Source organism: Melospiza georgiana, chromosome 24, assembly GCF_028018845.1.
Source record: "Melospiza georgiana isolate bMelGeo1 chromosome 24, bMelGeo1.pri, whole genome shotgun sequence".
Classification (NCBI taxonomy): Eukaryota; Metazoa; Chordata; class Aves; order Passeriformes; family Passerellidae; genus Melospiza; species Melospiza georgiana.
Window position 1 is genome coordinate 3,581,771 of NC_080453.1, and position 27,765 is coordinate 3,609,535.

The window sequence follows — 27,765 nt, forward strand, 5'->3', positions numbered from 1 at the left end:
GCACCATTTTTTGCTCACTAATTTTTTTTTAGAAATCAAATTATTTCTTCCTTACTCAGCAATCAGACACCCTCAGAAACCAGACTCACAGTTTGGAAGCCATTAACATTTTTATTTTAATTGAAACTCGTCTTCCAAGTGATATAAAAGCAGAGAAAAATGCACCCACTCAGGTATGAAACTGCAGAGCTGGATATTCTGGGTTGTGTCAATCACCACAAGCAGACAGGGTGAGGGCTGCAGTTCCTGCGGAATTTTTGGCTGATCCCTTTGCTGTAGGAATTCTGCTGGAGGAGCTGCAGGGCTGGGTTATCCCAGAGAAAATTCCTTCCCTGTTCATCCCTGTCACAGTTTGACATGGGATTTCCATGTCCCATGCAACATTTCCATTTCCATGTAAAATTTCCATTTTCCTTCCATGTCCCATAGAACATTTCCATTTCCATGGAATATTTCCATTTTCCTTCCACGTCCCATAGAAACATTTCCATTTTCCTTCCATGTCCCATGGAACATTTCCATTTCCATGGAACATTTCCATTTTCCATTTTGGTCAGAGGGACTGATAAGACGCTGAGTGAGCTGAGCTACAGCCCACCAAGGGGACTTTTCTGAGTTTGTCATCTCTTTTGGAGTGGTAAGAGGTTTTGTTGTTTAATATTGTTCATTTTTTATGCTGATGAATGCTTTGCTTATTAAATAAACAGTTTTTTCCATTTGTCTCCAAGGAAATCTTTTTCCCGAATCAGTTAGGGGAGGAACCACTTGAATTTGTTTTTCTAGAAGAAATCCCTTTAGAAGTTTTTCTCTCAAAGTTACCCTCAACCAGGATCATCCTTTAATTCCTAAAGGTCTCCCTGCTGAGCCAGAGGAGAGCCACCATGGCACAGGGCAAAACTGGCAGGGCTCAGGCCAGCCCTGCACCCACAGCAGCCAAATCCAAGATTCCAGGGATGGCAACCAGAGCCAGAGTCAGGAATTTGGGGTGCCAGAGTATGGAAATTGAAGTGCCAGAGTCAGGAATTTGGGATACCAGAGACAGGAGATTTTGGTTCCAGACTCAGGAAATTGAGGTACCAGAATCAGGAACTTGGGGTGCCAGAGTCAGGAGCTTGGGGTGTCAGAGTCAGGAAATGGAGGTGCCAGAGTCAGGAACTTGGGGTTCCAGAGTCATGAATTTGGGTGCCAGAGTCAGGAAATTGGGACGCCATAGTCAGGAATTTGGGGTGCCTGGATCAGAAAATTAAGGTGTCAGAACCAGGAAATTGAGGTGCAAAAGTCAGGAAGTGGAGGTGACAGAGTCAGGAATTTGGGGTGCCAGAACCAGGAAATTGAGGTGCCAGTGTCAGGAAATCAAGGTGCCAGAGTCAGGAAATTGGGGTACCAGGATGGGGAATTTGGAATGCCAGAGTCAGGAATTTGGGGTGCCAGAGCAGGACAAGACTCCAGCCGTTCCCTGGCAGGATGTGGCTGGAAAAGCCAGGGAACTGCTCTGGGTGAGCACTGGGGCTCGGCTGGGGGAGGCACCAGCAGCACCCAGGGTCAGCTCCCCCAGGCTGGGCTCAGATGGCCACGTAGGGAGGGGGACAATCCTTGGAAGGCAATTCCAGGGCTTCCTCATAGGATGGCAGCACAGCCTGGAAGAGATCAAAGGTTATGGGATCACAGGGATTTCATCCTGGAGAATTGAGACAAAGAGTTAGAAATTGAACTTAAAGTAGAAACTACTTTTAGATTTAGCTGAAGAGTGCTGTTTCAACTTTTTTAGTCTATAGCTTGCTAAACCTATTTAATCGACTAACTTACTGTGCTCATAAAAAACCTACAGAAAAAAACAAAAAAAAAGTTAAAGTTACTTTAAAAACCACAAGTTTCTAAACTAAAGAGAGATAAGGAGGGGCCCCACTGACCTTAAAAAGAAAACTAAAGCTGAGTTGCAGACACAGCAACGTTACAACGACGACGTTATTAGAGAGCTGCACAGGCTCATAAAAACTGATGAAACAGTTTTAATATGAAATGGGACTAGGAAATAAATATGCATGAACCTATTGTGAAACTTCATGCATATGCAACAGGTTAGGGGATAAAACAGACTCAGGAATTCTCAGAGGTACACCTGTCCTTTGGGGGAGCTATCCCACATGTGTCCAACCCTGAAAGAAATCAGACCAACTTAACAATTTTACACATTGTAGAGTTGGTTTTTTCCACAAATCAGAGCTCCTCTACATAGTAGGAGTCATAGTGAAATCTATGTATTGTATAAGTGGCCTTGCCCTGATCCTAGTTGTTCTAAATGGGCTGCAGCTGTGATGTCCTTAATTGGGTGGCAGCTGTGGCTAATGAAGATAACTGGGATAAAAGGGGGTGGGTTGGCTGGTCAGGGGGAGCCTTGGAGGAGTCCTGATGAAGCAGCAGGAACAGCACTGCTGTGAAGAGCTGCGTGTGAGAAAACCACCCAGAAGGTATGGGACTCTAGAAATCAGATAACAACATATGAATACAACACCTCTGTCGGGTTCCAAGCAGGGACAAAGAACCACTTGGGCTTTAGGGCACAAAGGGCAGAAATCCAGCAGGGTTTGGATGCACCTTGTGCCAGTGCCTCCCCCATTCCCTGGACAATGAATGGCCCAGGGCTCCTGAATGTGCGGAATCCCAGCCTCATTCCCAAGGAAAGCTGAGGAATTTTGCACAGGGGCCCAGCTGGGGCACTGCTGCTGGCAAGGGAGGGCCCAGCAGATTGGTGGAGATAAAAGCCAAACCACAACATTCCATACCCTCAGCATTCCACATCCCCCAGCATTCCCTGTTTCTCAGTATTGAATCCCCTCAGCATTCCCTATCTTCAGCATTCCACATCCCTCAATATTCCATCCCCTTCAGCAAGGTTTGGAACATCCCCTCAGCATTCCCTATCCCTCAGCATTCCCTATCTTCAGCATTCCACATCCCCCATCATTCCATCCCCTCAGCATTCCCTATTCCTCAGCATTCCATCCCTCACCATTCCCCATCCCCTCAGCATTCCCTATCCCCCAGCATTCCATACCCTCAGAATTCCACACTCTCAGTATTCTATCCCCTCAGCATTCCCTTCTCTGATCATTCCATTCCCTCACCATTCCATCCCCTCAGCATTCCCCATCCTTCAGATTCCCTTCTTTGATCATTCCATTCCCTCACCATTCCATCCCCTCAGCATTCCCCATCCCTCAGCATTCCATGTCCCACGCATCCTTACAACACTGAAAAGCCCAACCTCTCATAAGAAAAGTGAAGAAAAAGCTGATTTTAAACACTTTTAGCCATGGAAACCAAAGTCCAGCTGGAATTGCCCCTAAATTCCTGAATCAGGGATTATAGGGAATCCATTCCCATCTATCTGCTGTGCCTGAGTTTCACCTTCCTTGCACATTGACTTTAAAGATTTTATGCAGAAAATAAAGAAGTGAAATTAAGTGGATATATTGTAATTAAAAGCTGATTATTACCACTTGCTACTGGCGATTTGAAGGGTTGGAAATTCTCTCAGATCCCAAAAAAGCAGAGATAAAGATCACCAATCTAAAGGATTCCTGCTCATGGAATAAATTCACTTTTCCTCACCTCTCCCACTGCTTTTGAGTCCATTTTCAGGAATAAATTCACTTTTATGCCCCTTTTCCACTTCTTGTGGAAGTGGAAGTGCAGTTCCTGGGGGATTTTTGGCTGATCCCATTGGTGTAGGAATTCCGCTGGCAGAGCTGCAGGGCTGGGTTATCCCAGAGAAAATTCACTTTTCCACTGCCTGTGGCTCCAATTCCAGGAAAAAATTAATTTTTCCTCACTTTTTCCACTGTTTTGGGTCCACTTTCAGGAGTAAATTCACTTTTCCTCACCTTTTCCACTCTTTTGTCTCCACTTTTGGGGTAATTCACTTTTCCTCACCTTTTCCACTGTTTTGGCTCCACTTTCAGGGGTAAATTCACTTTTCCTCACCTTTTCCACTGTTTTGGCTCCACTTTCAGGGGTAAATTCACTTTTCCTCACCTTTTCCTCTGTTTTGGGTTGACTTTCAGGGGTAAATTCACTTTTCCTCACCTTTTCCTCTGTTTTGGGTCCACTTTCAGGGGTAAATTCACTTTTCCTCACCTTTTCCACTGCGTGTGACTCCACTTTCGCCTCCTCCCTCCTGCTGGCTTTGATGAACTTGAAGCAGCTCAGGACACACTTGAACATGTAGGCCTGGAAAAGAGGGAAAAGGGAAGGAAAAGGACATTTTCCTATGGCACCACAGGGCAAAAAAGGCATTTCCCCTTTTGCCACCAGCCTGGGATTTTCCTGCTCTTTTCTCTGGAGGGAGAAGTTTGGGACCACGATCCCAGGGCCTTAAATCAGTGTGTCCATCCTTCTCTGGGAATGTGATAATTCCATGGATTCAGAACAGCACTGGGTGGGACTGGGATCAATAATTCAGTAAATATGAAGTGATTAAACACAAACCCCATTAAAGACAGCACTGAGAGCTCTGAGAACTCTGAGAGCACGATATCCTGAGTAGAAAAGGAAATCATGGCCTTGATGTAATTTTTCAGAGCAGGTTATAAAGTCTGTATTGTTCCATGAATTCAGAACAATAAAAATAATATAAAGTGGTTCATTAATATAAATATAAATTTATAAAAATATAAATTATTAAAGTGATCCATTCCATTAATTCAGGACAATGCTGGGATGGGACTGGGATCAACAATCTAGTAAATAAAAAGTGATTAAACATAAAATCCATTCAACACAACATTGAGACCTCTGAGATCACAATATCCCAGGTTAGGAAGGAAAATCATGGCTTTGATGTCATTTTTCAGAGTAGATTATGAAGTCTGGATTCCATGAATTGAAAACGCTGAGATGGGACTGGAAATCCAGTAAATATAAAATGATTAAACAGAAAATAATGGGACTGGGATAAATAATCCAGTAAATATAGAGGGATTAAACATAAAATCCATTAAAAACTCAACATTGGACACCTCTGAGATAACAACATCCCAAAGTAGGAAAGGAAATCGTGGCGTTGATGCCATTTTTCAGAGCAGGTTACAAAGCCTGGATGCCTCAGGAAAGCACCAGTGGCACCACAGAGATCCAAGGACTGCCCCAAAAATCCCTTCATTCAGCAAAATCCCATTTTTGCACCTCCCTGACAGGACCTCCTGGCACCCCCCGGATTTATCCATGCAATAAATGGATATTTATCCATGCAATAAATGGATATTTATCCATTTGCTGAGGAAAAAGGGCTGATTGAGGGGCTGTGGCCCAGGGAAATAAGCGGGGTCTGTGGGGCTGGCCCTGTTAAATCAATATTTTCCCTGCTCTGAGCAGCTCCAGTCGTGTGCCTGGTGTTTGTGTTGGCCCGGGAAGGGGCTGGGAGCAGTTGGGATTTTCAGGGAACACAGGGAGCCACAGATCCCACAGCAGGGTTGTGCAGCTGAGCATGCCCAGGACAATGAGGGCTCTTTGTGTGGGCAGCAAGCCAAGAGAAAGAGGAGAAAAAAAAAATGAATGAAATATCTGAGGTGAAAAAATCCATCTCAACATTCCAGAGTTCGGAGGTAAATCCAAACTTTGAGCATCTTTTGGGAATGTTGCAAAACCCTTCCTGCTTCCAACGCCTCTTCATCCAGAGAGCAAACCTGGAGCTGCCATAGAAACTCCAGGTTAGGGTTGGGTAGAACCTCCACTCATCCATGGGGAAAAAACCTAGAAATCTGAAAAATCTAAAAAGTAAATCTAAGAAATTAATAAAAACTACACAGCAAAGGAATGCACTCCCTGATTTTGGTTTTGAAATGAAAACTACACAACAAAGGAATGCACTCCCTGATTTTGGTTTTGAAATGAAAACTACACAACAAAGGAATGCACTCCCTGATTTTGGTTTTCAAATGAAAACTACCCAGCAAAATAATGCGCTCTCTAATTTTGGTTTTGAAATAAAATCATACAAAGGACTTCATTATTCCCTGTTTTTGGCTTTGAAATAAAATTGTACAACAGAGGAACGCATTCTTAAATTTTGCTTTTGAAATAAATTAAAATCGCTCAACAAAGGATTTCATTCCCTGATTTTGATTTTGAAATAAAATCATACAAAGGATTTCATTCCCTGATTTTGGTTTTGAAAATAAAATCATACAAAAAAGGAATGTATTCCTCAATTTTGCTTTTGACATAAATAAAAATCACTCATGAAGGAATGCCCTCCCTGATTTTGGTTTTGAAATAAAAACTACCCAGCAAAATAATGCACTCTCTAATTTTGATTTTGAAATAAAATCATACAAAGGACTTCATTATTCCCTGATTTTGGCTTTGAAATAAAATCTTACAACAGAGGAATGCATTCCTTTGTTGAGTGGTTTTAATTTATTTCAAAAGCAAAATTGAGGAATGCATTCCCTGATCTTGGTTTTGAAATAAAATCATACAACAGAGGAATGCATTTCTCAGTTTTGGTTTTGATATAAATAAAAATCACTCATGAAGGAATGCACTCCTTGATTTTAGTTTTGAAATAAAATCATACAAAGGACTTAATTCTCTGATTTTTGTTTTGAAGTAAAATCATACAACAAAGGAATGCATTCCTCAATTTTGGCTTTGACATAAATAAAAATCATTCAATGAAGGGCTGCATTCCTTGATTTTGGTTTTAAAATACGTCAAAATCATACAACAAAGGAAAGCATTCCTCCATTTTGTTTTTGAAATAAATTAAAATCATACAACAAGGAATGTACTTCCCGATTTTGGTTTTGAAATAAATCAAAATCACAAGGACTATTTTTTCCCCTTAATTTCTGCTTTCTTATCCCTGTGGTGCTGGAGACCTTTATGACTCCAAAGTGAGGTAAAGATTATTGGAATATTTGCCCACCTGCCACCCCTGGCAGTGTCCAAGGCCAGGCTGGAACTCCTGGCACAGTGGAAGTGAGATGAACCCAAAGGTGCCTCCAGCCCACCTCACCCCATGGATTTAGGATCACTCATGGGTGCAGAGTGGAATTGCCCTAATGGTGCAATGGCAGCATCACCCTGCCCTTGGAATATTTTTTCCAAGGAATTTCGAACAGCTGATCCTGTTCCTACTGGAGTCCCACACACCCAGTCCCACACTGGCCTTGGAAGATTTTTTCCAAGGAATTTTGAATAACAGATCCTGTCAGAGCCCTACGGGCAGCAAAAACCCAGCCCCACACTGCCCTTGGAATATTTTTTCCAAGGAATTTCAAACAACTGATCCCATTTCCACTGGAGTCCCACAGCCCCAGCCACACACCGCCCTTGGAATAATTTTTCATAGAATTTTGAACTGGTTCTGCCCCCACAAGTAATGCAGGGCCAGCCCCATGCTGCCCTGAGCTGGGAGGCTGCGGGGAGAGAATTCCATGGGATTTTACCCGTGGAAAAGGAGAGGGAGTGGCACTAGGATTAAAGGATGGGGGTCCTGATGGCTTTTTAGGGTTTTATTATCCTACTCCATCCCTCCTGTTACAACCCCAGCACAAAAACCCGCTGAAATTCCAGCATTTTGTGGGTAGAGCTGTGGAAAATTCCAATTAATCCATGTGCCAGGTCAGGGAGATTCCTGCCAGCTGGGGCTCGGGGTTATCTTCGCTCCAGCTGCACACTCCATGCAAATATTAAAAAGAGATTTTAAAGCTTTAAATGCATCCACACAAAACTCTCCACTCCCCACTGGCTTATCTGGCCCACCTGGAGGGCTCGGAATATAAAATGGTTTCCAGCTCACAAGCAGCACTTTCTGTCCAAGCACCTGCAAGATTCTGGTTTTCTTCATGGGGCTGAAGGTGAAAAATCAGTTCTCTGAGCCACTGAAGCAATAAAAGAATAAAATCCCTCTCTAGTGGAGCTTCCTGAGGCACCAGCAGGGTTTAGACCCCAATTTTAATGAACTTTGGGAGTGTCAGGGTGGAGAATTCTGCTCCCATCAGAGAGGACACAGCCACTCACCCCATGAAAGATCTCACCTGCTGCTCAATAATCTCATTTATTTGGGCACTTTACAGCAGAGCACTTTGCTGTGGGTTTTTCACCCTTTTTGTCCTTCTAGACAGGAATGGACAGGGCTAATTTGAGGATATGAGAGGGATTTTCCTTGGTAACTCACACAGAGGAGCAAAGGCAGGGATTTGGATAAACCATACAGAGGCACAGCTCCCACTGTGCCTGAGTGTCGGATTAAGCTTTTTTCTGACCCAGAGATGGGGTAACTGAGAAGTGTTCTAAAAATTTCATTCTATTTTCAGTCTCATGTGAAGGGTGTGACAATACAGATGTTATAATTCACACCATCAAATCAGAAGCCAACTATTTCCTAATTAATAAATAAAAGTGTTTCTTGGCTTCTCAGCTTTAGCCACACCATGCTGTAAATGCCTTAAAGCCAATCATCTAAAATTACCCCTCGTGGGTCCCACTACAATGCGTCTTTCACAGTTCTGTTTCTCCAAAGTATCCAGCCTTATTTGCAAGGCCATCCTTTGAAACTTGCTCCTAGTTCCATTTCTCACTCAACAGTGTCTGCCATATTCCATGGCATTTCTACGTCAGCCTCTTTTATCTCAAAGTTTCCCATATCCAAGGAGAGCCCAACAGGGCAGATCTGGAAGAGAATAAAAGCTGAATTTCCTGGGGAAGCCTCACTTCAGAGCCTTTTACCTTGAGGGCGAGCACAGCCACGAAGGCGATGGTGAAGGTGATCATCACTTTGACATATTCCTCTGCTGGCAGCTTCTCCAGGGCTGGCAGAGAGCCCTGGGGGAAAAGAGAGAAGGTCTCAGCCCAAACCACTCAGGTCTCAACCCAAAACATTCGTTCCCTCTGCCAGGGGCACCCACAGAGAGGGGTTCAAGGTTCAGGCAGAGCAAGGAATGAGGGATTTTCACCGGCAGCAGGATCACAGGGATATTGTTTTCCACCTGCTGTTTCCACTCCTTGGGCAAAGCCCTGTTTAAATGAACTTTAAAAATTTTAATTTCCACTTTTGCCACCAGCCTGGGATTTCCCTGCTCTTTTCTCTGGAGGGAGAAACTTGGGACCATGATCCCAGAGCCTTAAATCAGTATCTCCATCCTTCCCTGGGAATGTGATGATTCCATCTGTTCATAACAACACTGAGGTGGGACTTATTAAATGTGACTGTTTAATAAAGATGAAATTTGAGGCATTTTCCATGCCAGCAGCTCCACAATTTGTGTCCATCAGATTCTTACAAGGAGAAACAAGGTGTATTTTTAAGGAACATGGGAGCTGTCAGTCAGGAGTAATGCTGGGAGAACACAGAAAATCCTCTTTGTTGTCAGACTGAGCAGTTCTGGATGCTCCAGAGGAGCTGCACAGCCATGCAATGAGAATTTATAGGAGTTCCAGGGTGGGATATGAGCAGAGCTGGCTCCAGACCTACCCCACTCTCCACAGGCTTGAGGCTGAGGAAGGTTGGCACCTCCATGTAGGAGCTGCACAGGGTGAGGATGCTCAGGCAGAAATCCAGCAGCTGCAGCGCCAGCAGGGGAGTCCTGGAGTGGCCCTGCTGAGGAGACAGGAATTGGGTTACAATCACAGCATTGGGTCACTTCTGCTCTGCAGATCATTCACACTTTACACAGAGCTGCGGCTGGTTCACAGGGAGTCTAAACCACTAAATTCCTCTGAATTCAGCCCAAACCTCCCCTTCTGCTGGCCCAGAGAGTGAGCAAACTGTTTGTGGGGCTTTATCGGAGCTGCACAGAAGCCTCTGGCCAGGGCAGTGACAATCTCAGTTTATCTCCAGTGATGCCATGTGAAGGCTGACCTGGAACAGAGGCTGGACAGAGCTCCAGAATAAAGCAGGGATTCATTAAAAGGCCTCAATGGATCTACCTTGGGCAGCACAACCCAAAATGCCCACAAAAATGGATGAGCTCACGGGGTCTCTCACTTTTATAAGTTCTAATCCATTTGCATATTGGAGTTAATTGGAGTTAGCCCATGCAGTCCCACCCTGCTTGTTTTTCTCTCTCCAGCCCACGGTGTTTGTGCTCTTGGGCCTGAGATTTGGATCATTTGTCCTTGGTGCCCAGCTGGAGCAGGAATTGTTTTGTCTCCCTGCTCTGTGCACACAGCTCACCATCCCATAATGTGAAGCCCAGACCCACACACTAAAGCAGCACAGAACTTGAAAATATAAAATTTAAACACTGAGGCATCACCAGCAAACCCCTCCTGTCAGGGGCACATGCAGAGCCACCTCCCTCAAAGCCAGGAGGAAATCAACATTTCAAGACAGGGGATGATGAATATCCCAGCTGCCACTGGTTTCCTTCAGCCTCCAAGATTGCATCCTGTCTGGCCAGGAGAAACCATCTCACATCTGGATTCAGGATCCTGACGGTCTTTTCCAAACTAAAGGATTCTATGACAAAATTCCCAAGATAACGATCCTTTATTCCAACCTTCCAGGTTCCTGAAGGTCTTTTCCACCCTAAATAATTCCATGAAGAATTGCAGCCCAAGATAATGATCCTTTACTCCAGCCTAAAGGATTTCATGCAGAACCCCAGCCCAAGGGAATGACCCTTCATTCCAACCTTCCAAGATCCTAAAGGTCTTTTGCATCCTAAAGGATTCCGTGAAGAGCCACAGCCCCAGGGTAACCATCCTTTACTCCAACCTTCCAGCACCCTAAATGTATTTTCCTTCCTAAAGGATTCTGTGACAAACCACTGCCCAAAGTAATGATCCTTCATTCCAACCTTTCAGGATCCTAAAGGTCTTTTTTACTCTAAATGATTCCATAAAGAATTGCAGCCCAAGATAATGATCCTTTATTCCAAACGAAATGATTTCATGAAGAACCACAGCACAGGGTGGTGATCCTTCATTCCAACCTTCCAGAATCCTCAAGGTCTTTTCCATCCTAAAGGATTCCATGAAGATTTGCAGCCCAAGATAACGATCCTTTACTCTGACCTAAAGGGTTCCATGAAGAACCACAGCCCAAGATAATAATCCTTTATTCTAACCTTCCAGGACCCTAAACATATTTTCCAAACTAAAGGATTCCATGACAAACCACAGCCTGGGGTAAAGATCCTTCATTCCAACCTCAATGATTCCATGAAGAATGGAATCATTCCCCACACCCCAAGGGAAGGATGCTCCATTCCATGCACTCCCCACCTCAGGAAAGCCAGGAGCCTCCAGGAGGTGGGGAATCTTTGCTTCTTTTCTGCCAAGGTCAGGGCTAAATCGTGAGATGGTATTTCTCATTTGGACTCAGATGTTTGTTAGTTCTTATCTCTGTCAGAGTTTCACAAACCCTGAGTTCTGCAGCACTTCACTCTCACACACTGAAAATGGAGCCCCATCTCTCTCTCTACAAGGCCTTTTAAGGATAAACTGTCCAATTAAGAAATGACACCTAAATTATTTTTACCTTTAACCCAATAACCAACCACCTGTGATCTGCAATGGGGACTTTTTATCCAATTACACAAAACCACCCAAACCCATGGAGGAGAAGGAGGAGAAGGAGAAGGAGAAGGAGAAGGGGAAGGGGAAGGGGAAGGAGAAGAAGGAGAAGGAGAAGGAGAAGGAGAAGGAGAAGGAGAAGGAGAAGGAGAAGGAGAAGGAGAAGGAGAAGGAGAAGGAGAAGGAGAAGGAGAAGGAGAAGGAGAAGGAGAAGGAGAAGGAGAAGGAGAAGGAGAAGGAGAAGGAGAAGGAGAAGGAGAAGGAGAAGGAGAAGGAGAAGGAGAAGGAGAAGGAGAAGGAGAAGGAGAAGGAGACTCCACCCCAAAGCCTCCATCTTGCTCTATATCTATTACTACATTCTAAACCCCAAACTCTGAGTTTCCCTCCCTGTGATCTCACACACTTCTACTCAAACTCCACACCCACAACCCCAGTTCTGTCATTCCATTCTGGAAGCTTCTCCACGGCCTCAGTTCAGTGCAGTGTTCTCCTGGGGGTCAGTGCCTGGCAGCACAGAAAGTCTCAAATTCTCAGTGACCAGAGCTCCAACAAGGAGGAGGAGATGTCACCCACCCAGAGCCCCCAGGAGGAGGAGCTGTCACCCACCGTGTGGCCCAGGGAGGACACGGAGATGATCGCTGGCACCTGGATGTAGGAGCTGAACATGGTCAGGAGGCTCAGGAGGAAATCGATGACTTGCAGAGCCAGGAAGGGGATCAGGAACCGCTCCCTCATCTGAGGAGGAAAAGCAGTGCTGGTTATTTAATATAACCATTATATTTAATGGTTATTTTCATTCCAACTGGGAAACGAGACCAGCTGGCAATACCTGGAATGGAGCACCTTAGATGGCGCTCCAAGAATTAACACTTCCCTGGAATTTCTGATTTCAGTGACAACGGATCCAGAGAAAACCATCAAAGATGATTTTTTTTCACCCCTTTTGAAAATTCCTGTGAATTCTCACTCTGTGGCATTGGCACTTCCCATCAGAGCTGTCATCCCACTGTCCCTGAAATTCACTTCTGCAGAGGGAGAACTGGGTTCACATTCCTGGGGTTTCCAGGCTTGGCCATTCCTCCTCCTACCCTGGGGAATGAGTCCCTGCTGCAGCAGGGCAGTGACAGCTCTCTCACAGACCTGACTTGCAACAGGGCAAGGAAATGAGGCAAGAAAACCTTTCTAAATCATAAAATCTCCTTCATTTGACACCAAACATAGCCCTGATGGAAATGCTGCCCAGATTTGGTATATCTGGGTGTTCAAAGCTTTTCCCAGGAACCTGAAGATTCAAACCAGTCCCTCTCCCCCACTGCAACAGAGACATTTTTATCTGCCTTTTGTCCCTGTGTAATTCTGGGATTTTTATCTGCCTTTTTTCCCCATGTGATTCTGGGATTCTGGGATTTTTATCTGCCTTTTTTCCTGTGTGATTCTGTGATTTTGGGATTTTTATCTGTCTTTTTTTCCCTGTGTGATTCTGGGAATTTTATCCTTTTTTTCCCCATATGATTCTGGGATTTTTATCTGCCTTTTTTTCCTGTGTGATTCTGTGATTCTGAGTTTTCTATCTGCCTTTAATCCCTGTGTGATTTTGTGATTCTGGGATTTCTATCTACCTTTTTTTCCTATGTGATTCTGTGATTCTGGGATTTTTATCTGCCTTTTTCCCTGTGTGATTTTGTGATTCTGGGAGGTTTTCCTGCTTTTTTTGACCACAATTCCAGTGATCACCACCCAAACCCTGAGTATCATTTGTGAGGAACGTACCTTGAGCACCCCGAGCAGGAGGTGGAAGCTGATGACAAACAACATGAGGATCAGCAGGAAACTGGTGGTGATATCAGCTGAAAAGGATAAAAATGATAAAAGGAATCACACATCATCAAAAGATGTCCCAACTCCATCACACCCCTAAGGGAGGGTTCAACCTGGCACAAAGAATTGTGTCTGTGCAGGAATTATTGCACACAGCTGGAATTAACTCTCTTTTCCCTTTTTACACCCATTTTTATCTCTCTTTGCAGTTCCTCTATCCAGGAACTGTGGGTTGTGAGCTTGGGGGAACCAAGGCCTGAAGTGTTAAATACCCCAGGCTACAAAATGAAGAATTTAAAAAACCCAGAGGGCTTTTGGCTCATAGCTCTGAGCTGGAAATTATTTAGAGGCTGAAAGGCAGATAAAGGAACCAGCAGTGAAGGATCTCTCAGAGAAAGACAGAAATTTTCACCCCAGAGAGGGTTGGGGGGGATCTGTCCCCCAACTCTGCAGCTTTGGGATGCAAGGGACACCTCAAAAATGCCACGTGAGGGGGTTTAGGGTGATTTTTGGCAGCTGCTTTGCATGTGAGGGTGATGTTTTGTATCCACAGAGTTCCTGCTCGACCTTTGCCTGGAAGCAGCTTTCCCTCCTGGAATCACAGCCTGCCCTGCTGCTGATTCACTTCTCCAGAGGCAAAACTCTGTTGCTTTTTTTAAATCTGTCTCTGCACAACCTTTCCCAGAGGTTCCTCCAACTCCTTTCCTTTTGTTTCACCTTTCAGAGCAGCTGGAATGTGACAGGGGTTCTACAGTTTAAATCAGCATTGGCCAGTTTGGGTTCTTCAATTCCTAAGTGCTTCAAGAAGGGGTTTAATTCTGCTAGAAATGAGCCAAAGTTTTACTACTTCTTTTTTTTTTTTTTTTTTTTTTTTTTTTAAAGCAGCTGATCCTTCCCATAAGTGCACAGGACTGATGGTTCTTGGGGGTCCCTTTCAGCTGAGGATTCCACACAGCCATGAATAAATCCAGTGCCAAACTCTGTTTTATCCATGATGCCCTCACTGTTTCCATAAAGAGCTCTGGGAATTGTGCCTGTAGAATCCCTGCCACATTCCAGCTGCTCTGAAATCCTTAACTGCTCCATGTCACCATTTTTCTCCCAGGAAAATTCATCTCCATCTCCCCCAGTTCTGAGTGTTCACCTGGAGCTTTGGTGAGGGAAGATTTCAGTGCTTGGGCAGATCTCAAATAATTTTTTATTCCCTTTCTAGAAGTGGATAATCTTTATCTCAGTGAATATTTCTTAATTAAATATATTTCTTTTTGTTTGGTTGGTTGGTTTGGAAGGGTTTTTTTGGTATTTTTTGGGTTTGGTTTTTTGTGGGTTTTTTTTCTTTGTTTTGTTTTGGTTTTGGGTTTTGTTTTTTTGCAGGTTTTTTTTTTTGGTGTTTTTTTGTTGTTTGTTTTGGTTGGGGTTTTTTTGGTGCCAAGAGGATAAAGTCCTTCCTAAAGACATCAAGGCAGAGAAACCTGTCCCTGTTTTTCAGGCAAATGACCCCAACAATGATAACTTTATCAGAATTTGGACATTTGCTGTGTTTAGGGGAAAATGCAAAGATTCTCCCTATGGTAAAGTGACTCAAATCTTCCCCCAGCTCCAGTAAGGACCAAAAATGTCACTGAAAAGATCTGGAACAATTCTAGGTTTGTTGAAAACCTTCCTGAGCCACATCTGGGCAGGTGGCATCAGCAGCGCCACCCCTCCCATCCTCCCTCTGCTGACAGAGTCCATTTAAATGCAATTTAAATTCATTTCAATTGATACAAAAGAGATTTTCAATTCTACTGTCTCCTCTTTAAATCTCCTCCAGAAATGAGCTTTGCTGATGGGAAACTTTCAGTGAGCAAAGCCCTGCCCAGCACTTCCTCCCCCAGCATGAGGAGCCTCTTCCTTCCTCAGGCTTGGGGAAAAAACCCTCTGGGGAGGCTGCAACCCCCCAGGAACAAAAAAAAAAAAAGCTGATTTGAGCGGGACTGGAGCCATCTGGAGGGGTGGGATACAGGAATGATCCAAATTATCCACCCACCCTGCCCCAGGAAAGGAGGGCTGCAATGGTGCAAAGCAAGGAAAAGGATTTTCCTCATTACTTGCTAAAACCCCAGTGAGTTCAGAACGGCACTGGGTGGGACTGGGATCAATAGTTCAGTAAATATGAAGTGATTAAACACAAACCCCATTAAACTCAGCGCTGAGAGCTCTGAGAGTACAATATCCTGAGCAGGAAAGGGAAGCGTGGCCTTGATGTCATTTTCCAGAGCAGGTTATAAAGTCTGGATTCCATTAATTCAAGAACGATAAAAGTAATATGAAGTGATTAATTAATATAGATATAAATTTATTAAAGTGATCCATTCCATGAATTCAGAACAATGCTGGGATGGGACTGGGATCAACAATCCAGTAAATATAAAATGATTAAACATAAAATCCATTAAAACACAACATTGTGACCTCTGAGATCACAATATGCCCAGGTAGGAAAGGAAATCATGGCTCTGATGGCTGCTCTTTGATGCTGCTCCTTCTCAGGCCTTGGGAATTGAGACCCAGAGGAGGAAGAAATCTCCTTAAACAATGAAGGGAGAACCCCAAACCCAGCAAACCCTGAGGAAGAGGGGGAAAGAGCTTTGTCCCCTGGAGAAAATCAGAAACACAAAGGGCAGCTCCCTCCAAAGGCAGCCACTGCTGCTTTCCTTCTGCTCCCACGGGTGTGGGAAAGAGAATTCCAATTGGAATTCCAAGGCAGAACAACAAGCCCAGCTTTGAGGAGCAGGGCAGTGGAACCAAGGCTGGGATGTGGTGCACAAAGAGCCAAAGATTACCAAGGAGCGGCCTAAATCCAAAACAGATCTTAAAAAAGGAGCCAGACTCAGCCTTTGTGGGACCAACCCTGAAGGAGCTAATCCCAATCTTATTAAAAGCCAGGCTCCCAATGCCTTTTCCCTAAAGGAACCAATCCCATTAAAGCCCAATCTGCCAAATCCTTTTCCCTAAAGGAGTCAATCCCATTAAAACCCAAACTCCCAAAGCCTTTTGCCTAAAGGAGTCAATCCCAATCCCATTAAAACCCAAACTCCCAAAGCTTTTTCCCTAAAGGAGCCAATTCCAATCCCATTAAAGCCTAAATTCCCAAAGCCTTTTCCCTAAAGGAGCCAGTCCCAATCCCATTAGAGTCCAAATTCCCAAAAATCTATTCCCTAAAGGAGCCAATCCCATTAAAGCCCAATCTGCCAAAACCTTTTCCCTAAAGGAGTCAATCCCAATCCCATTAAAGCCCAAACTCCCAAAGCCTTTTCCCTAAAGGAGTCAATCCCAATCCCATTAAAGCCCAAACTCCCAAAGCCTTTTTCCTAAAGGAGCCAATCCCAATTCCATTAAAGCCCAATCTCCCAAGGTTTTTCCCTGGGTTTTGCCCAGCACCAGCACTCAGGAGTTTGCCCAGAGAGGATTTCTCTCCTTATCCCAGGATTTTCTGGGGTCCAGCACAGCCACATTTTCCTGCCTCTCTCTCTCTCCATGGGCTCCTGCTCCAGCTCTCTGGCAGGATCCCTAATTAATTGGGAAGCGGCCATTGCCAGCTAATTGCCCAGCTGGATTTTCCAAGCAGAACCTGGATCAAACCCCTCCAAACAAAACCCCCACAAACACAAAGGGATGGAAAGAAAAGGAAAACCAAGGGAAAACAACTTCCCATGAGCTGGCTGCCTCCTGTTTGTTCCCAGGCAACAGAGTCATCCTCCCTGCTGGCAGCAGGGGTGGCTTGGTGCCATGGACAAAAACCCAAAAAATGCAACAACAAAAAAAAAAAGTCCCCAACCCCCTCCAAACAAACAACACAAAAACCCCCAGACAAACAAAAAGCCAAACAAAACACAAAGAAAAACCCCAAACAAACAAGAATCCAAACAAACAAACAAAAAAAAAACAACCAAAAAACAAAACCAAAAATCCCAAACAAACAAAAATTGTAAACAAACAAAACCCCAAACAAAAAACAAAACAAAAAAATTCAAGCAAACAAAAACCCCAAGAAAAAAACCAAATACACAAACAAACATAACCCCAAACCAACAAACAAAAAAACCAAAAAGAAACAAAAAAATCCAAGCAAATAAAAAACCCAAATGCACAAAAAAACAAAAACCCCAAATAAACAAAAAACCAAACAAAAAAAAACCAGAAAACCAACCAAACAAACAGAACTCCCAAGCCCACAAACAAAAAAAAATGAAAACACCAACCCAAACCAAACAAAAAACCAACCCAAAAACCTCCCATGAAACAGCAAAACAACAAAACCCTGAAAGAGGAAGGAAACCCTTGAGGTTACACTTGCATCAAGTTCTTCAATTCCCATCAAAAACTAGAAGTGGGAAGGGAACACGTTTTACAGGAATGGATGGATGGATGGATGGATGGATGGATGGATGGATGGATGGATGGATGGATGGATGATGGATGGATGGATGGATGGTGGATGGATGGATGGATGATGGATGGATGGATGGATGGATGGATGGATGGATGGATGGATGGATGGATGGATGATGGATGGATGGATGGATGGATGGATGGATGGATGGATGGATGATGGATGGATGGATGGATGGATGGATGGATGGATGGATGGATGATGGATGGATGATGGATGGATGGATGGATGGATGGATGGATGGATGGATGGATGGATGGATGGATGGATGGATGGATGCTCCTGGTTTCCTTGTGCTGTTACCAGCCCTGCCTCTGGAGCCTGCTGGATCATTCCTTGCTGGGTCATTTCCTGGGAAAGCTCTTCAGGAAGGGATTTCCACCCTGCTGAGTTGAGCAGAGCAGCCTCCAACCCATCCACAGGAATATTTGGGATTATTGCTCCATGGGAAACCTGGGAACCACTGCACTGCCCCTTGCTCGGGTTCCTATCAGCAGGACTCACCCAAATTCCCATTTTTTGCTCACTGCTGATGCCATTCCCCTTGGAACCAGGTGATTTATGTCCCTTCCAATCCAGACACTCCATGATTCTCTTGAACCAAACCTCTGAGTGCTGATGTCAAACAGCCCTGGGGGATCCCAGGGTGCATTTTTCCTTGGAAAAACCTGAAGCCAGCTTTTATAACTTCACCAGGCAGTGCCTATTCCTGGTGTGGCACTTTTCCCTATTTCTGACTCCTGTCCTGTGGACAGGAAGGTTTGGAATGTGCAGGGATCTGTACTCATCCTCCTTTTCCTCCATGTACAAAGAATTTTGAGCCCAGGAACAGCCTCTGGAAAAACAGGGAACAGCAATTCCTGGCTGCCAGGGTTTGTGTTTTCTCTCCGTGGGCATGGACAGGACAGGGAGGGGGCCTGGGTTCCTGCTTTGCTCCCAGGGTTCTCTCAGCTTGTGGTTTTTCATAGAAAATGACTCAAGAAAGGAACACTCCCCTGCACTTGTTTCCAGACAGCTCTGGCAGAACATCCTGGTTGGGCAATATTTGAGGGCTTTGGTTTTTTAGAAGGCACCTCATGAGTCAGCTCTGGGTCTTTGCGAGGATCTGAGCTGGATCCTTCTGGAGGAATTCAATCCTTCAGGAATTGTGAGCTATGGGACAGCTTGGCTGCCTCTTCCAGCCACCAATGCTCGGGAAAAATACACCAGGGGCTGGGAAAATCTGGGAATGGGGGTCACAGCGGGAGGGCGGGGTGGTGGAGCTGTCCAGTTGAGAGGCAGGAGATCCATGGGAATGGCTCTGTGAGATTGGTTCAATGGCAATGGCTCCACGGCAATGGCTCCATGGCAATGATCCCATGGGAATGGCTCCCATGGCAATGGCTCCAAGGGAATGGTTCCATGGCAATAGCTCCATGGCAATGATCCCATGGGAATGGCTCCATGGGAATTGTTTGATGGGAATGGCTCCATGCAAATGGCTCCATGAGATAGTTCCATGTGAGTGGCTCCATGGCAATGGTTCCATGGGATTGGTTCCGTGGCAATGGTTCCATGGCAATGGCTCCATGGCAATGGCCCCATGGAAATGGCTCCATGGCAATGGCCCCATGGGAATGGCTCCATGGCAATGATCCCATGGCAATGGCCCCATGGGAATGGCTCCCATGGGAATGGCTCCAAGGGAATGGCTCCATGGCAATGGCTCCATGACAATTGTTCCATGAGAATGGCTCCATGGCAATGGTTCCATGGCAATGGTTTCATGGCAATGGCTCCAAGGCAATGGCTCCCATGGGAATGCCTCCAAGGGAATGGTTCCATGGCAATGGCTCCATGGCAATGGCTCCCATGGGAATGGCTCCCATGGCAATGGTTTCATGGCAATGGCTCCCATGGGAATGGCTCCATGCAAATGGCCCCATGGAAATAGCTCCATGGGAGTGGCTCCATGGCAACGGTTCCATGGCAATGGCTCCATGGCAATGGTTCCACGGGAATGGCTCCATGGCAATGGTTCTATGGGAGTGGCTCCTATGGCAATGGCTCCCATGCAAATGGCCCCATGGCAATGGCTCCATGGGAGTGGCTCCATGGCAATGGCTCCATGGCAATGATCCCATGGCAATGGCTCCATGGCAATGGCTCCATGGCAACGGTTCCATGGCAATGGCTCCATGGCAATGGCTCCATGGCAACGGTTCCATGGCAATGGCTCCATGGCAATGGTTCTATGGGAGTGGCTCTGAGGGAATGGCTCCATGGCAATGATCCCATGGCAATGGCTCTATAGCAATGGTTCCATGGGAATGGCTCCATGGCAATGGCTCCATGGCAACAGTTCCATGGCAATGGCTCCATGGCAATGGTTCTATGGGAATGGCTCCATGGCAATGGTTTCATGGCAATCACTCCATGGCAATGGTCCCATGGCAATGGCTCCAAGGGAATGGCTCCCATGGCAATGGCTCCATGGCAATGGTTCTACAGGAATGGTTCCATGGGAATGGCTCCATGGCAATGGTTCTACAGGCATGGTTCCATGGGAATGGCTCAATGCTAATGGCTCCATGGCAATGGTTCCATGGGAATGGCTCTATGGAATGGCTCCATGCCATGGAGGGGTTTTGGTGTGTTGGTGGCAGTGTCCCACAGGCCATACATCCATGGGATCAGTGTGGGGTGGGATTTGTCCCCTCTGTCCATTGAGGAGTTCTGGGACATTTCAGTGTTTCCCTGGAAATGTCCAGAAGGTGAAGGAAGTCAGGAGTGTGTGTGAGGCTGGAATGACGCACAGCTGGGGAAAGGGAGAGGAAGGCAAATCGGGATTGCCAGGGGAATCCACAGGACGTTCCAGAGGGAGCTGAAGGACTCTGCGGGTGCTACAGAGTTTGGGCTGATCCTCTGAAATAAAAACTTCTCTGGGCTCCACGTTGATCTCCAACACAGCCCTGGCCTAAAGCAAATCCCAAACAGAGTCTAAATTCCTTCCTGAGCTTTTGACCCAGAATTCCAAACTCTGATGGAAAAGGCAGAGGGAGCACTGCAGGACTGAGAGATCCCTCCCTGCCCCACAGCTGCTTCTCAGGACCCACCAATTCTGTAGTAATCCTTCTCCAGGTCTTTGCAGAAGCCCTTCCCATTGGCCACCTCCAGGGAATACTCGATCAGCAGCAGGATGCTCATGACCTGGAGAACAAAGCAAAAAACAAAATTCAGGGGCCTTGGCCCAAATTCCCAGCAGTGAATTTATTTTCACGGGATGCTGGATGGATGAGTCTCCAAGTGAGCCAAACACAAAGGGTTTAAATCCCAGGAAATTCTGAGACAAGTTATCAGTTTGTTAATATTTTGGATTTAGCTGCCAGCAGAAGGAAGATGGAGAAATAACAGAGGTAGTGAGTTTTGTTTCAATGGTTTTTATCCTGGTTTTATGTTTTGAAATTGCCTTTTGCTCCAGAGTTGAGGAAAATGCAATACCAGTATTCCAAAGTGTAAAAAGAAACACAAAAGAGATGAAAGATCTCCCTGTAAATGCAGCTGTGCCACTCCACTGACAAAACCATCACTTTCCTTCTTTTATTATTTGAGGAAAATCTCCAAATGTTCTTTTTTCATATTGAACTGGAATGATTTTCCCCAAGTTTTCCAAGCAGACCATCAAACCCCAGCCTCATTCTGTGTGGAGTTTAATGAGCTGGGAGATGGAGGAAGGTCCAGAGCTGTGGGCTCAGTCCTGGTCCTCAGCTTCTGCACTCAGCCAGGGATGTCTGAGCCCAGCTTAGGAGATCTCTGTGGAATCAGGGAATCCCAGAAAGGACGGAACTAGCTGGGTCATTCCCTGGCTGGATCATTTCCTGGGAAAGCTCTGCAGGAAGGGCTCTGCACCCTGCACTGGGGCTGAGCTGAGCAGAGCAGCCTCCAACCCATCCATGGGAATATTGCTCCATGGGAAACCTGGGAACCATTGCCCACATTGGAAGGGATTTGCCCTTGGGTTGGAAGGGATTGGGAAGCTCATCCCATCCCATCTCTGCCATGGACAGGGACATCTCCCACAGTCCCAGGCTGCTCCTGGCCTGTCCAACCTGGCCTTGGGCACTGCCAGGGATGCAGGGGCAGCCAAAGCTGCTCTGTCCATCCCTGTGTGTCCCTGTCTGTCTGTCCCTGTGTGTCTGTCCCTGTGTGCAGAGCTCAGAGCCACCCCAGGCTCTGCTCCAGGCCCAGCCATGGCCCCAGAGCCACAGGCAGGGCCTGAGCCCAGGAACTGCCCTGGGCAGTGCCAGCCCTGAGCAGAGCCCAGAGAGGGGCTGGAGTCTCCTCCCTGGGACATTCCAGAGGCACAGGGACACTGTGCTGTGCCCTGAGCTCTGGGATGGCCCTGCTGGAGCAGGGAGTGCCACCAGTGACCCTGGGGTCCCTCCAGCTGCCCCTCTCCATGACCCCGAGCCCTCTGCCCCTCAGTGATGCAGGAGCCAGGCCCTATCTGCCACCCACATCAGCACCAGCTCGGGCAGAGATAAAACAATTTTTCCACCAGAGCTGCACCAACCTTTTGCTTCAACCACAGCCTGAGCAGTGCCGTGGGTGAGGAGGAAGTGGCACCGCTGTGGTCTGAGCTTGTGTTTGCAAACTGGGGCTGCTGGAGCAGCTCAGAGCCAGCTGCTGCACGGGTTGGGCTGGGCAGAGCATGGGGCTGGCATTTCAGAGGGATCCAGACACACTTTGGGCAGCTGGATGCAAAAGCCTGGGGAGCTGAGCTTGCAAAGGAGCTATGGGGGAAGGCTCTGCCTTGCCCAGAAAGGGGAAGGGAGGCTGGGAGGTCACAGGAGCTGAGCACAGCCCCTCCCTCTGCCTCTGTGTCAGCTGCAGAAGACCTAGAAATAATTTCAAACCGAATTCATCAACTTTCTGAGCCCCCAGCTGCAGCTGTCCACCCTGTCTCTCCCAATTTAAAATCCTGTCCAGAGTCTGAGTGAGAAGGAAGGATGTGTCAGGCTTTCCCTGGGCCTGTCTGATACCAGCTGGTTCAAGAGTCACTCTGCTGTCTTCCCTTTTTTCCAATTAAGTAAATGAACTTTGCAATTTGCTCATGAGCTGGCAGGAAAAGGAGGAATATCCAGATCTCATTACACGAGGACACGACAAAGTTAACACGAGTTCAGCTTAATGGAACAGCATTTCAGCTCCCAGGGCAGCTCTGAACCCTGTCAAGGATGAAATTGCATCGATCCAAAGTGTCTTTGCAGCTGCTGGTGCCCCTTGGGAGGAGAGGGATCTCTTAATGAAGACACATGGAGATCACACCTGACTGCAAGGTGGCTGAGAGGTTTTGTGCTCAGGCTCCCAAACACATTCTGCTTCCTTTATTTCTGCTGTTGGTCCAACCCCTCAATTGCCAGCTTGGGAAATACGGGCAGAAATTGCTTTTTCAGGTTCCACTTAAAAGAGGCCTGAGCAAAATGGATGAGCTGGGCCCTAAATATCAGTTTTGCTCTGAAGGAGGAGTGGCTGAGAGCAGGACAGCAAACCCCAAATTCCCCCATCCCCTCCAGCAGATCTGGAGGCTGAAGTTGAGTGTGAAGAACCCTCTCTGATGTGTGCCAGAGAAAAACGAGGCCCTGGTTTCCTTTCTGGGGGAAGTGAGCCACACAGCCCAGACCAAGGCAGTCACACAAGATAAGGACATGGCAGGAAACCCCAGCCCAGCCTGAGAGATTCAGGAGAATTTTAAGGCAAGTGTGGGTTTAAAATTTTCCATTTTGTGTAGAAAGAAAGAAGCACTGAGCTGCAAGCAGGCAGAGACCTCCAGGTCTTTCTCCTGGCATGGAGAGCCAGGCTGGCACAGGACACCTCTCCAGCAGCTGGGATGTGGAGCCTTCCTTATTCCTGCAGGGAATGCACATCCAAGGGGTGAACCCTCTGCAGAGGGGCCTTTTGGGGAAAGGCAGAGAAAGATGGATGTGGTGCCTGCCCTGCTCTCCTTGCTCAGCTGCTCCCACTGCAGATCCGCTGCTCAGCTTCAGCACAAACCAAAAACTTCTCATTTCACACAGAAAAACACCCCAGTTTCCTTTCCCTTTGCAATGCCACAGCAGGACAAATGCAGGTTTAAAATGGAGGATTTCACTTCCAGGTACTCCATTCCCAGCCCCTCTCCAGCCCTTCCTCCCTGATCTCCTCGAGCTGGAACAACTTTTGTTGCTGCCTGTCTGTAAAAGGAGCTTCACATTTCTTGGTGGAAGAAATTTGAACCCCCAGGAAATGAACAGCTGGAGCTGGGCCAGGGCAGCTCAGGCTGGAGCTCAGGGCAAGGCTCTTCCCCCAGAGGGTGCTGGCACTGCCCAGGCTGCCCAGGCAATGGGCACGGCCCCGAGGCTGCCAGAGCTCCAGGGATGCCCAGGCTGGGCTTGGTGGGTCCAGGAGCTGGATCAGTGATCCCTGTGGATATTCCAGCCCAGGATGGGATCACTGAGGGGTCCAGGAGCTGGATCAGTGATCCTGTGGATATTCCAGCCCAGGATGCCAGGATGGGGTTGTTTGGGGGTTCAGGAGCTGGATCAGTGATCCCTGTGGATATTCCAGCCCAGGATGCCCAGGATGGGGTTGTTGGGGGCCTGAACAGGGACAGGAGCTGGACTGGATGATCCCTGTGGGTTCCTTCCAGCTCGGGACATTCTGGGATTCCATGATATGCTGAAATAATGTAGGACTGAGATAAATCCAGTCATTAAATTGCGGGAGATAAATAAGGGAATCTTGAAGGCAGAGTCTGACACACAGAGCCCCCATTCCCTGGGGACAATCCTGCTGCAGCTGCAGTGGGGTTCAACTGCTCTTTGAGGTCACGTGGTGCCAGGTTTTTTTCTGAAATATTTGCAGCTTGACTGATCTCCAGGTGATTTATCTTCGTGCACATGGCCCTGGTGCGAGGCTGCTCCTCTGCTGCTTCACAGGAGGGGTTTTTGCCAGGGGAGCTTGAGGCTGTGGGGAACAGGAGCCCCTCGGGACAGGGCCAGGGCCAGGGACAGAGACAGGGACAGGAACAGGAATAGGGACAGGGACAGGAATAGGGACAAGGAAAGGGACAGGGACAGGGACAGAGACAGGGACAGGAATAGGGACAAGGAAAGGGACAGAGACAGGAATAGGGACAGGGCCAGGGCCAGGGCCAGGGCCAGGGACAGGGACAGGGACAGGAATAGGGACAGGGACAGGAACAGAGATACGGACAGGGAAAAGGACAGGGACAGGGTGCTCTGGGTCCTGGGGGGTTCTGGGGACACCAGCACAAAGAGCACCACCCAAAAACGCTGCCCTGTCACAGCTTCTCCTTTTCTCCCTTGAATTTCTGAGTGGTTCTTGTGGCAGCCGCGGGTGAAGTGAGGAGAGCTTGGACTTCTCATTTTCTTTCCTTTCACATTTCATCTCCTCCTGCTGCCTCCTTGGTTGAGCTGCTCCAGGGGAAGCAGCTCGGGCTCTGTGGGACACCTGGGTCAGCCCAGCCTGGTGAGAGCTCAGTGAATCCCTCTGAGCTCACCTGAGTCACATCCAGAGGTGATGACAGGGCCTGGGAGGGTTCCAGAGCTGAATTTCTGCTCAGTGAGATACAGAGCTGCCAAAAGAGGGGCTGGAGTGCAGCTGAGGCCAGACATGGTGCAGATGCTGCTTCCCAAGGCTCCTCTGGTTCCAATCAAGGAGCAGCAGGAAGGGAATTCTGTTCCTGCACTGGAGCAGGTTTCCAGCCCTGACCTCAAATCTCTCTGTCAAGTACCTCGAGGCCTGAGGAGCAGGACAAACTCCCCAGTGCTGTCTTTGAAAGTCACCTGCAGGTCACCTCCCCACACCACAGAGCTTTGCTGATCATACACCCCCATCCTCTCCTCACTCCCCTCCTCCCTCCCTGTCTGCTCCGGAACGCCCAGGATTTATTCCAGTTGTCTCTGCAGAGATCAGCAGCGAGGCAGAGCTGATTTACGGGAGGAGAAGACCTTGCCACAGAGCCTGAGAGCTCTTTGGTGGCACTGCTGTCACCCAGCATGGCTGGGATTCATCCCTGGCACCTGCAGCAGGAATTTATCCTGACCCAAAGCCACAGCACTGCTGGAGCAAATCAGCCAAGGCAGAAATCCCCTTTTCCCTTTCCCTCTCCCTGCCCAGCTGCACCATCAGAAAGGGAGAGAAGAGGCAGGGGGAGAAATAATGGGTATTGTGTGACAGCTCTTAAAGCAAGACAAGATCTATCCAAAAATGACCCTGTTTTCCAAGGGCCAGAGGGATGGCACAGCTCCTGCTGCTCCAGGGAAGAGGGGGGACCTTGGAATGTCCTTCCTGTGCCACAGCTGCCATTCCCATGGGATTCCTGCAGGCTGCAGCTCTCCCCAGAGCCCCTCTGCTGGGCAAGGAGTGCTGAGAGCCCCATTATCACCTCAAGGGCCCAAAACCCTGACTGTGCACAGCCAGAGCTGTGGGGGGATCACGGAATGTCCTTCCTGTGCCACAGCTGCTGGTCCCACAGGATTCCTGCAGGCTGCAGGTCCCCAGGCCCCCCTCTGTTGTCCCAGGAACCTGTGACAGCCCTGTTACCACCCCAGGGGCTCCCAAACCATGACTGTGCACAACCAGGGCAGCACAGGGATTATTTTAATAACCCAGCCATGCAAGAAACCACATCCTCAGGACGGTTGAAAACACCTAAAACTCCTCAGTGCCACCAGGAGCGTGGGAGAGAGGGGCCTCCAGGCTGTCCTGCTCTGCCATCCCTGCCCTGAGCAGCTTCTAGACACGGCCATGATCCCAATGGAAACCAAAAGAGGCCCAGAGGAGGCAGCTCTGCCCATCACCCTCTGCTTATCCAGCTCCCAAATCCCTCCAACACCCCATTCCCACATTCCCACTGCCAGTGCTGCCCATTCCCACCCAGCAGGCTCTGGGTACACTCAGGTAGGAGCTCCTGCACTGAGCAGAAAAACAGGAAGCAGAGCGAGTTTCCCTGAGCTCCAATTGGCAGAGACAGGAAAAAAATTCTTCAAAACTCCTCCCAGTGCAGCGAATTCTGCTTCTCCCTGTCCCCCACCACCTTTTGTTCATCCCTCTTAACTCATTGGGTTTTCCTCTTGGGAACAGAGAACATTCCAGCGTCAGGAACCCTGTGAACCACAACAAGGCACCTCCTGGAGAGGTTCCGCCTCTGTTTTCCTGCCTCCCTGTCCCCCATGCAGGACTCACCATGTGGAAGATCCCCAGGGCCACTGTTGCTGTCTTGATGTTGAAGCAGCAGCATTTGGGGGGCTCAGGGGGGGTTTGGGGGCTCATTTTCGGGTCCCTCTGGGCGCTCCTGAGATAATGAGGTCGGATTTGCAGCTGCCCCACGGAACACGAAGTGAGAGCAGCTCGGCTTCCTTCCTGCTCTCTGAATGTGTGAAGTCATCTACAAAGTCACATGAGGGTTTCTCAATCACAAAGAAAGCAAAACTGGGGGGCTTTTTCAGCACATCCAGCTGGGAAATCAGAGCCCCAGGGCTGTGTCCAGCACGGGGTGTCAGGAGAGAACCATCAGGAGCAGGATGGGGCTTTGTCCTACAAAAATCCTCAGGAACAAAACAGGGGCCAGGAATTTCACCTCAAACTCACCCTGCTGTTTTTGCAGTGAAGCATCCAAGTTCCTCCCTTTGGAGCTGGCGTTCCCGGCCAGCAAAGGCTCCGTTCTCTGGAGCTGCTGCTGGAGCAGCCCTGGGCTCTGTGAGGAGGAGGAGGATGGCAGAGGCTGTTGGTGCTTCTTTGGGGCTACCTAAAAACACAGGCCAGACAAAATTAAGGGAATAAAAAGCAGTTCTATTTATCGAAGGGCCTTCAGGTACACTTAGGGCAGACAAAGCTCCCCAGAGGCTACACCCAAAAATGGACCAGGGGTCACTGGTTTTCACACTTTAATAATTTTGGTCCATTTGCATATTGGGGGTTACTGTTCCAATTACTTCAGCTAATGA

General features: G+C 47.6%; 1 protein-coding gene across 2 annotated transcripts; it reads right to left on the minus strand.

Moving 5' to 3' along the window:
• Positions 1 to 85: 85 nt before the first annotated feature.
• Positions 86 to 27,129, minus strand: LAPTM5 (lysosomal protein transmembrane 5). 2 transcript variants are annotated; one of them, XM_058040304.1, is made up of 8 exons: positions 27,005 to 27,129; positions 20,872 to 20,965; positions 13,294 to 13,370; positions 12,130 to 12,258; positions 9,479 to 9,601; positions 8,734 to 8,829; positions 4,138 to 4,230; positions 86 to 1,637 (listed from the first exon to the last, which is right to left on the minus strand). In XM_058040304.1, the coding sequence occupies exons 1-8, from the start codon at positions 27,089 to 27,091 to the stop codon at positions 1,563 to 1,565; spliced, it is 774 nt and encodes a 257-aa protein (XP_057896287.1). In that variant the 5' UTR covers positions 27,092 to 27,129; the 3' UTR covers positions 86 to 1,562. The 2 variants fall into 2 exon arrangements, with proteins under 2 accessions (XP_057896287.1, XP_057896286.1); XM_058040303.1 differs by having other exon boundaries at positions 9,479 to 9,604.
• Between the last annotated feature and the right edge of the window lie 636 nt (positions 27,130 to 27,765).

Excerpts from the sequence above, each read along its gene's own strand:
- LAPTM5 (XM_058040303.1), bottom strand. The coding sequence starts at position 27,091 with ATGAGCCCCCAAACCCCCCCTGAGCCCCCCAAATGCTGCTGCTTCAAC. Across the intron at positions 4,231-8,733 it reads TGGCTGTGCTCGCCCTCAAG|GCCTACATGTTCAAGTGTGT; the intron begins GTAAAAGGCTCT and ends CCTCTTTTCCAG. Across the intron at positions 1,638-4,137 it reads AGTCACACGCAGTGGAAAAG|GCTGTGCTGCCATCCTATGA; the intron begins GTGAGGAAAAGT and ends GATCTCTTCCAG.